The sequence below is a fragment of the Primulina huaijiensis genome, chromosome 3, assembly GCF_012295235.1.
Source record: "Primulina huaijiensis isolate GDHJ02 chromosome 3, ASM1229523v2, whole genome shotgun sequence".
NCBI classification, from domain to species: domain Eukaryota; kingdom Viridiplantae; phylum Streptophyta; class Magnoliopsida; order Lamiales; family Gesneriaceae; genus Primulina; species Primulina huaijiensis.
In genome coordinates, this window is record NC_133308.1 from 22,231,070 (window position 1) to 22,241,965 (window position 10,896).

At 33.4% G+C, this 10,896-nt stretch overlaps 1 protein-coding gene across 1 annotated transcript; it reads right to left on the reverse strand.

The window, feature by feature from the left end:
* Positions 1–152: 152 nt before the first annotated feature.
* LOC140973768 (cyclic nucleotide-gated ion channel 1-like) lies at positions 153–5,679 on the reverse strand. Its single transcript, XM_073436829.1, has 8 exons — positions 5,413–5,679; positions 4,513–4,654; positions 2,850–3,417; positions 2,316–2,528; positions 1,921–2,204; positions 1,722–1,833; positions 1,287–1,523; positions 153–1,055 (listed from the first exon to the last, which is right to left on the reverse strand). The coding sequence occupies exons 2-8, from the start codon at positions 4,539–4,541 to the stop codon at positions 360–362; spliced, it is 2,139 nt and encodes a 712-aa protein (XP_073292930.1). The 5' UTR covers positions 4,542–4,654; positions 5,413–5,679; the 3' UTR covers positions 153–359.
* Between the last annotated feature and the right edge of the window lie 5,217 nt (positions 5,680–10,896).

Sequence of the window (10,896 nt, forward strand, 5' to 3'; positions counted from 1 at the left end):
TAAAGATAAGATTGAAGATTTAAAAGGAAACATAATTTTAAGATAATAGAGGCATAATTAATCATAAACCTTTTTTTGGCAATAATTTCATTATGAGCCCAACCAAATTAATTAAGAATCAATTTTTTAAAAAAGCCATCTTTGTTTTCTACCTTCCTTCCATTCAAGAGAGCCAACATGGAAGTCTTTTTTAACGCATACAACATACAAATTACATGATATACAGAAGGGACTCATGTCTTAATATACCACTGTACTAAAACGGAACAAAGCCAAGCCTTGAGTTGGACCCCATGTATCAATCTATACTTAAAAAAATCAAAAGCTATAATACAATTGACCTAAAATAATGTACACAATCATTTGTCTTCAGCTGTAAAATCTGGCTCGGCAGGCTTCTGAAGTAGCATAGGTGATATCCTTTCCGTCATTCTTGTCTTTCTAGTACCGTTTCGCAATGCTCGAAGAGCATTTGCAGCAAATCTCGAGGCATAGATGGTCGCCCCTAAACTCAGTGAATTACCCCCGCCTTTCGCCAATGCATCCTGCCATCGATTTTCTTCTTCTTGTAGAGCCTCTTCTAGCTTCTTCCTACTATAGCGCCGCCATGCTGCTTGTACAAAGCAAGCTGCCCAAGTCCTCCACTGCTGTGAGTAAAACCTAAAAGTATGGCGTAGCTGTTTACTGTGTAGTCGTCGGAATTGAGACGCTACAAACTTCAAATCATCGGCCTTCAACGCAAATGCTTCAACTTCTGATAGAGCTTGGACAGTTCTAGTCGAGATAGGGAGGTTAGATGATGAGTTAGGATCCAGTGCCCAAGTAAGGAGCTCTTCCCCACAAAAATCACCTGCTTTTAGGTAATCTGAGTTAAAAAACCCGGTCCTTCCTCCATTTGTCGTTACAGTCAACAATTTTCCACGCATTATAAACAGCATTTCATCCACTGGATCCCCTTCTCGTACTATGTAGCTGTCCTCAGTGTAAAGCACTGGTTTGAGACGGTCACACAATGCATCGAGGAGTTGATCATCCATTTTCTCAAACATCGGCACCTGAATGACAGATAATTTACTTTGTTACCCGCCAAGTAGAAGAATCAATGTGCCATATTTTCACAAGAGACAGCGTGTGAAAGATTATAAACAAATCATTTTTACCCGTTTCTCCCACTTGATTCCGCATAGGAAGTTATAAATCAGCCCAAGTCCAATTTTCTATTCAAGATTATGGTATTTGGCTTGTGTCAATTTTGATGCAATAAATGCACAAGTTGAAGAACTTACTCTTTTCAATAAATCCAAACAGAGGTGCCGTTTGATATCTCTTCTTAGATCCTTGGGAAGATTATGAACCAGAATTTCTTCTTCAACACCTCTAGTTTCCTGCCATCTGTATTGCTCGTACCTCCTGATTCTCTCCCTCAAACTATCAGGGAGCAACCGATGAGACATCCACTGCTCTGCATCTCGTCTTTTAACCCTCATCTCCTCTAATCTTAAAGTCGTGGACTGCAGATACGTCTGTTTTACCAACATTGCAGATTAGTAGGAACTCATACTACAAAAGGCGTCCCTAAGATTTGTCATTAATATATCGTCGAACTTGGCCAAATTTATTCTAAGCAATTTTAGAGAAGACCTTTGCACGTCTCTTCGTTACCAAACACAAACGCCACTTCAATGGCTCCAAGTTAAAGAGTAGTGAAACAACTTACTCACCTGCATATTTCCAATCAGAAACGAGAACAGCACCAAGCCAGATATAGAAATAGAAACTGCAAAGCAAATTTCCCAAACAAAGGTGCTTGTTTTAAGGTTTTGGCCAAGGGAACTGAAACAACAGACAAAAGCTTAGCCTCGTATCCTGAATCAGAAACTAACAGAATAAAGCTATACCATCGTGTTAGGAGAAAGATACCTTAAATTTTGCAACCCCCACCAGAAACAGTAGAAGAATTTCCGAGGAAAATCTTTTGATTCAACAACACCAGATTGAAGGGCATTGAGAAATATTCCAAAGTCAAAAGCAGTCGGATTGGGATTCTGAATAGGGCAGGAGTTGTTCAACATGGTGCTGAATTCTGTGTGGTTCGCCGCACAATGGAATGCAGCATGTCGACAAGCAGTCTGATTACCACAGGCTTTTCGCCAGCAACTTGTTTCACGTTCTATCGAGAACAAATACCAAAAGGCTCCAAGAACCTAAAATGGGATTAACAAAAAAAAGCAGGCAGATAGTTTAACGAGTTGCAGCACTGTTTATGCTGGAAGCAAATTATTGAAACTATGAATTAAACTCTAAAAAAAACTTACATGACTGGCAAGCATGTAAAGAAAAAGATTGAAGGCAGCCCCAGCCCATGCTGTTTCAGTGAGTATACCCGAAGTTCTAGTGACTTCTTTATACAAAGGATAGACACGGAGAATCCTAGGTATATATTGTAAGAACACCACATATTTTAACAAATTCTTTGTGTTGAAAGATTTCGCACCACTCAGTTTGGGAATGACAATCCAGATCACAACCTGGAAAATCATTAGATAATCAGATTCATGGGAACACGTAAACAAAAGTATATCTGAACATGAATTGCAACTTCTGGGGAAAAACTGTATACATGCTATAATAATCTTGGAGATTTGAGGCATCAGCATTTTTCTCACAAAGGTTGATATACAGTTACAAGAGCAAGGACCATGGAAAACGCTCACAAGCAACCTTTCTTGTTTTCTTGTCATAAAAAAAATTATTGTTCTAGTGGAGAGTTTGTTATATTCCGCATGTTATGGACATCTATGCATATGCACATTTAGGCCATAATGTGGAAACGGAAATTTTTCCCTTACCTGAGGAAGCGGAAGAACTGCAAGGATGTCAATTATGAAGTATGATGACAGATATCTTTTTGCTATCTCCCAAGAATCTTCAACTAGAACACCTCTTCCAAATACACGAGAAGATGGAGCAATGAAACCAGTGTGAAATTGAAATAGAATATGGATGAGGTAAAACACATCTGTAAAGGACCGTAGAATACTTGCTGTGAGCTCCAATGTTGGGTCCAAATCAAGGCACTTCTTTTCGTCATCAACAATGGGACTATAGAAAAACAAGGGATCCAACGAGATGGCAAGCACACATGATAATACAAATATCTTATTCCATTTCTGAAGGAATGATCCTTGTGGATCAAGAATTTTCTTCTGAGATCCCTCGTCATCTGCCAGAAACTTTCTCAGTGAGAAGGATCTTAGGGAACCTTTGAACCTTTTGATTCTATCAGAACCAGATTCTAAACCCCTCTGGAATTTGTCTGAAACTGATGACACTGCTACTCTAGGTCTACCCTCTGGTACTCCATCTTCAGATGGAGAATGCCCAATGAAGATCTTCTCGGATCTCCAATCTCGAAACCTAATAGGGGACAAAGACATTAGCAGCACTCAGTTTTAAGAAAATGAAACACATGGAGCACTCTAGTCAAATCATATTACCTTGAAAATTTATATGAGCCTTTTTCTAGAGCTTAAAATATGTTTTAGCAGCTTGTAAGCTCTCATATCTTCAAAATTAAGCTCTTGAAAGTAATGAACATAATAAATTCTTGTAGAAGGAAAAAATTGAAAGGGAAGAGAAATTAATCAAATGATCACGAAAAACAGAGAAAAATATTGAGGAAAAATAAATTTGAGAGTATCGTGGGAGTAAAAATAAGTATCGAGACTATTTGGATTTCTAAACAAAAATTATATCTCAAGGCATGATCTTATTTTTTTAAAAAAAAATCTTATATGATTCTAGTAGGTTGTTTTTAAATCTTATAAAACCAGACAGCTTACAAACCATTAAATATCTTATAAACGTTTTGTGAATATCTTATAGATTTAACAAAAAGACGTCTTTTTTTGTAAAGATCATGGGCCATCAGGCTGAACCAACATGGGCCTCGGCCCATACCCATGCATCACTATTGGTCATGGGTCGTTAGGATGGTCCAACATGAGCCCTAGCCCATGCACCGTCACTCATAGAGAATATCTTCCCTGGAAAGTGGTTTCTTTCGGCTCCCCCAGCACTTGAACCCAGGCCGTCCAGGCTGAAATACCTAGATTCTTAAAGTGTTGGTACCAGTTGGACTAGTCACTAAGTTTCTCATGAACGACTTTTCATCCCCTTTTAAGAGGTTTTTGAAAGGATTCGGAAAAAAAGGGAAAATGGTCAAGTAGTTAAAATGATCATGAGAAACATATGGAGTCGTTACTAATTTTATTTTCTAAAATTAACATAAGAAATTAGAGAGATCTTTAGCATATATCCCCCATGAGTTGATAAATCCTTCTCGAATTGAATTACTTTCCCCTTAATTACCTACATATGGCCATTATTTTTTATCAGGTTTTCTCTGCCTTAAATTTTTATGAACAAGCTAGAGCAACTAAATCCATAAATGCTACCTAGACCTTTATCGCCTCATAGAAATGGATCTGTGAGTGATCGTGACGAACTAACCTCACAAATTTTTCTGGGTGATTATTCATAACTCCAGCTTACATGAGAAACTTCAGAAGCAAATTATGAACTTCAGTACAGGAGCGTAGCTAGAAAGAAAAGTGCTTCTGCTAGTACCAAGCACGCTGCAGACAGTCAAGCCCTAAAAAATATTTATGAACCTCCATTAGATGATATTTCAATACCAAGTGAAAATCTAAATCTAGAAACATGAACAATATGTAACCCAGGCAAAAAACCAATATATCTTTCAAGAAAACCAAAAGTGAATAAACAAACAGTCTAGTTTTTACATCGCGAACATAATAATTCTACATACAAACAAATAAACATGTATAACTAGACCAAATTGAAACTCTTTTAACACATTTTCTTTAATCTCAAAATGAGAGACAAAAAAAGAAGTAGAAGAAAAATATTCAAGCACGAGCAGAAAAGAAAGTAAAATCTCTGCGGCACACATCAAATTCGATTTTTCGGAGCACATCATATGTTTAAAATTGTCATCATACAGTACCATTTCAATAACTTTTTTTTTTTAATTAAACACATTTCTGTTTAAAGTCTCTAGATTAAAATAATAAAAAGGAAACATTTTTTTTAATAAAAAAAAGTAACAGTCGAAAGACCAAATGTAACCTAAGATCAAAAAAGGAGTCAACAAAACCAAATGATGCGCCATCGTTCAAAATCACCCTGAAAAAAATGAAACTATGACTGTTAAACATCACACGACCTCAATTCACCCCCAAAACAGATAATCACTGAATAATCGCACTAAGTCAGAATCAAACCTCGCTATTTTTCAAACAGGTACCGACTCTCGATTATTTCTCAAGCACAGAATCTCAGAACACGACTTCTGAAGATTAAACTAAAAAAAACAAGATCAACACGTACCGAATGTATGATTCGTAGTGAAGACCAGTCCGCGAAATGGTACATCACTATGTATGTGAGAGAAAAAGGGAGGGTGGGGTGGAGGTTGCGAAGTTATTGCAGGAAGCTTCGCGGAGATTTCACTTCAGTTCCTGAAATTTGGAGCGATTCAGACAAAATTTTCCTCCGTGAAAATTAAATCTGCAACTTGCTCTGGCAAATCTTGTAATTATTCTTATGGATTTTGGGAAAAAATTGACACCGATTCCCACATGATAAGTCCACCAACTACAGTTCAAATGAAGGGGGAAATTAAAAATAAAAATCCACCAACATTTTGCCTACGGTTCCCTAGGCGTACAGTACTTACGGTTTTCCGACCCAAAGCGCGCCAACTATATTTACTGGTCCAGTGTGCACGCTTACTCTTGTTAAAAATTGAAATTTGAATAACTTCTGTGATTTTTTAATAAATTTTTTAGATTTTTTTTTTTACATAAATTTAATTTTTCGGAATAAAAAAAATGGGAGCTAAAAAAAATGAAATAGAAATATTTTGAGGATTTTAAAAATTACATAAACACACTATTTTGTCTATATTATATCTAAATTATTATTATATAAATATAAATTAATTGTAGTGGAACAAATGATTTTTTCTCCGAAAGTGAAAGCATGAAATTTTATTTTTTTTAAAAATGTCTTCATTAAAAAAAAGGTGTATCCAATATAGAATACCCCCAATTGGTTTTTTTTTTTAAAAAAAAAAAATTTTGTTTTCCTACCGTTTTTTCTTATTCATAATGACAAAAAATACTAGAAGCCATATTTTATAATTTTCTTATTCTAAATTTTATCTTTTCGGAGTAATTTTTTTTAAGGAATATCCGAATTAATTGATGTTTAAAAAATGGTTATCTTATATATTTTTTAATAAAATTCTTCTGATGGGAGTCTGTAGGATCATTTTTAGTATTTTCCGTTTTACCAAAAGATATAACTGGTAGTGTAATTCAAATATTTTAAACTATAAATCAGCTCAATTATCATGGTTCGATCGCTTTTTATCAAAGACAATTATTGCTCTCAACAGAAACATTCTATTCGAACATGTTATTTGTCGCAAAGTTCATTATAGCTGAATCATGAAATATATGTAAAAGTCGTCTAAATTTGTATTGTGTGTATATAAAAAGATAATTGTGATTTGCACTCCATTTTATTAATAAGTTTTACATATAAAATAGAGTATAATCAAAAAAATTGGAGTGAAATAACAATTTTTATATATTAGTTATTTGACTTTCCTCTTTTATCACTCACTTAACCAATGTGATAATACAATATCGTCAGCAACATGAATCACGATAGCTTTCTAAGAAGCAGAATAGCTTCCTAAGAGGTTACTAATCCCAAAATTTATCTTACCCAAGCAGTGGCGGAGCCACATGCATGTATACCCGAGCTTTAATCCGGGTGACCTAATTTTTTTTTAAAAAAAAGTTATAAGTAAATTTTGTAAAATTTTGGAATAATGTGATATTAACCCGGGTAGATCAATTTAAAATAATAAAAGATTTTAGAGTTTAAAATTTTAGTCGGGACAGAGCCATATTTCTGGTTCCGTCACTGTACCAAACATGCTATAACCCAACATAAAAGGTGGAAACATTTGTGTGGTATGCAAATGATTGAACGTATGAAATAAGGGTGTTGTAAAATCAACTTTTCTCCGTATAGCACAAGACTTTAGCTTTGATAAGGTGGAATTGAGTAAAAAGACTTGGAGGGAGAGTAAGGGTCCATGGCCTAGTCTCACGCTGCACATTTAGCTTCTAGAAAGTAAAACAAATCAAAGCATTTATATGATTTAATTAATATTTGAATCTCCAATTTTCCCAACTTCCATCGGTTGGTTGACTAATTTCACGTGAATACTGATTTAAAATCTTTTGTGGAATTTGTTAGGAAATCAGTGGTGTAGTAATTAAGGTTTATATTATCCTCAGGGGGTTTGCAAGTAACACATGAATTCAAATTGGGTAAGGATTTGGATTTATTTGAGTATATTGTAGGTATCTAAGCGAAATGACATTGATTTAGAGCATATTTTGCGAATGGATGCAAATGCAATCGCACACGTACGACTTTAAAAAAAATTAATTTCAGTTGAGTGTAATAATTATCTTGATAGAAAAATGATTAAAACATAATATTTGAAAAAATCATACTTTTAAAAATACGTGTAAATATATTTTATTTTGATATAAGATATGTAGTTTAAAACTATATCACACTTACAGAAAACAAATATACAAATTTTTTTTATTGATTGTATAATTGATACACAGGAAAATAAGTTTACTTACAAATGGTAGAACAAACAGAAAAATCATCAGAATGTTGGAATGATAGAGCACCTAGATAAGTCTTGTATAGAGGGAGAATTTATAAAATTTTGGTATCGATTTGGATTGGGCATTATTCATAGGACTCAAGAGTTGATCTTTTGATTACAAAATTAATCACATTTTATGGACAATTATTGTGAGATTAATGCTGCTTAATGATGTTTTAAGGTTGCAAATAAAAGATATTTTAACATTTTGATGGGTGGGGAGGTGAAGAGGTTCACTCCATATAGTGTGTCTGAATCATAACTACTCTAATCTATTTTATTTTATTAAAGTTGAAAACATAATAGTAACCACTCAATTTTTTCTTCCAACTTTACCCTTATATGATACTAATATTACACTTTTGTTTTTTGTTTTTTGTTTAAAAAATTTCAACACACACTTTTTTTTTATTTTTTTTATTTCAACAATTCAAATATCAATTTAGTCTCTCTATAATTTGTCAAATTTCATTTTAGTCCATCGATAATAATAAAAAAGACTGTACACACACGCATCGTATGTGCAGAGTAATTAGTTTTTATGAACAATCCACATTATGTGCTGATCTATAAGAGTATAGCATAGATTCAAAACATAGGAAATTTTATGATTGGGAAAAAAATCATTAAAAAAAATTATTGTCTCTTTATTAAAGAGAATGAATATATTAGAAGCATAAAAAACCTTTTTTTGGGGAAAGTGTTTTCTAATTTTTCCTAAGGTACGTGAAACAAACACATAAATTTGAGTTTTAAAAACGAAAATTCAACATAAATTATTAAAATATTTTATAATGAAGAATATATTGTGGATTTATGTGAAATCACATGTACTATACACATGGAAATTTTAACACATATTAAGAAAATCATTGGAAAATTAATTTTACATAAAAAATCCATATTTTATCTCTATTTAATCCATTCAAAAAATAGTTGCATGTTTTTCAAGTCTTAGTTAATAAAGATATATTAGTAAAACCAAGAAAAAATACAACTAAACGTAGAAACTGAACTATATATTTGATACAACAAAAAAAAGTGAAGAATCCTATATCATTGAGATGGATGTAGTATCATACACAAACAATTAAGGGTTCAAGGTAGCCAAGCTGATCGAGATTCGTGAGTAACTTCATGAGCATCTTGATCCTTGATTTGACCTAGTTTGAGTTTTAGTTGTCGCGAGCTACTCGAGTACCTCAACATGTACATGAATCGAGTTCGAGCTTGAAATTAATTAGTCAATTGAGTTTGAGATCTAACAACAAAAAATTTTAAATCGAGTTCAAACTCGAATATTGTAATACTCGACTTGTATGCAACCTTATGTACAACGTGCATATTTCTGTTGTAGCTCCTACTGTTAATAATAATAAATAAACAAAAAGGGAATGATAAATTTAAGGACAATAATTGAATGAGACGCACACGATCCCTTGTCTTAAAAGTGAAGCAAATGCCACGTCGACGTTCTCTTTTTCGCATATCACCCCCTTGGCTTGCTTGACAGCAATTCCACTCTCGGAAGATCATAAACCAAATATTAGTGATGAGAGGAAAAGCCTCTAATAAATTTGTATCGTTCCCGAGACACCTGGGAAGTGGCGTGTACGTAATTTCAAGAATATTCTGTACGATTCAAATGGACAAATGGAATCCTTCAGTGAAAACACAGGGATCGGAGTTATTTTCTCTTGATGAACAAATGGAGCATAATTTGTGGAATGCTTGATCTTTGTCCCTACGTGTAGTTTTGATTCCTTTTTCTTTCCCCTGCAGTTTGAGAGAGACTAGTTGTCATGAGTGAAAATATTACAGGTGATCGGGATTCGGGAAGATAGATTAATTTGCGAGCAAGAGTGTGAACCCCATGAACAAAGAAGTTGACGGAAACTGCTTTCGCTGGTGGTAGTGCTGACTTGAAGTTTCACCATTATAAACCCAACCCAGAGGAAATCCCTCAACATCTTGAAGCCTAACGTAACTGAAGGAAACGAAGCAAGCTTGCGAACCAAAGCCCGAGGTATCCCAGTTAGATTCTAAACCGGAGTCATCGGAGGCCCGACAGAGTTCAATGAATTCACAATTCTGATTCTTAAATCATATATTACATCAAATCATAAATGTATTAAACACATGTATGTATGTATGTATGTATGTATGTATGTATGTGTAATGTTCTCTTTTTAACCGTAATACACATTCATCCTCTTATCACACATGTTGCTAACAATTAAATAAAAAAAATACGTTTCTTGTGAGACGGTCTCACGAATCTTTATCTGTGAGACGAGTCAACTCTACCGATATTCACAATAAAAAGTAATACTCTTAGCATAAAAATTAATATTTTTTCATGTATGACCCAAATAAAGATCCGTCTCATAAAATACGATCCGTGAGATCATCTCACACAAGTTTTTTTCTAAATTAAAATTGACATAACTTTCCATTTAAGATTCACTTTATATAATGTTATAAATCTCAAAATGATTGCCTCATTAAATTTTATGTTTAAATTTTGAGCTCCGTCTGGCAAATGTTTTAAAAATGTTTTTAGTGATTTATAAGTGAAAATTTTAAATATGTGTTTGGATAAAATTTTAGTGTTCTCCGTGTAATTGTTAAAAAATAATTTAGAAATGTTTTTTTTTATTATGTTTTTAGAAATGAAAGTAATAATGAAAATCAAAACATATTATTTTTTTTATCGTAAAATTTTTTTATAGAATAATTGTGCAAATATATATTTGTTTTTTAAACAACTTTTAAAATCTTTTATATAAATTTTGTAAGAATGTTTTATAAATACTTGTTCAAAATGAGTCAAAGTAACTAGAGAGATTATTGTTATCACATTTTATATTCATCAGGGTGTCAATTGGGTGGGTTGGGTTGGGTCGGGTTGAACAATAGTACTGTTAAAAATTGCTCAACCCAAACCCAACCCGAACCCGAGTCAACCCGAAAACACTCAACCCCGAACCCGATCAAACCGGTTTTGATTTTTTTTAAAAGAAAATTAAATAAAATTAAAAATTAATTTAAACACATAATAACAAAATATATCTCATATATATGATTTATATTTGAAAGTCTAATTG

Excerpts from the sequence above, each read along its gene's own strand:
- LOC140973768 (XM_073436829.1), bottom strand. The coding sequence starts at position 4,541 with ATGAATAATCACCCAGAAAAATTTGTGAG. Across the intron at positions 1,834-1,920 it reads TGGGGGTTGCAAAATTTAAG|TTCCCTTGGCCAAAACCTTA; the intron begins GTATCTTTCTCC and ends CTGTTGTTTCAG. Across the intron at positions 1,056-1,286 it reads GTTTGGATTTATTGAAAAGA|GTGCCGATGTTTGAGAAAAT; the intron begins GTAAGTTCTTCA and ends TCTGTCATTCAG.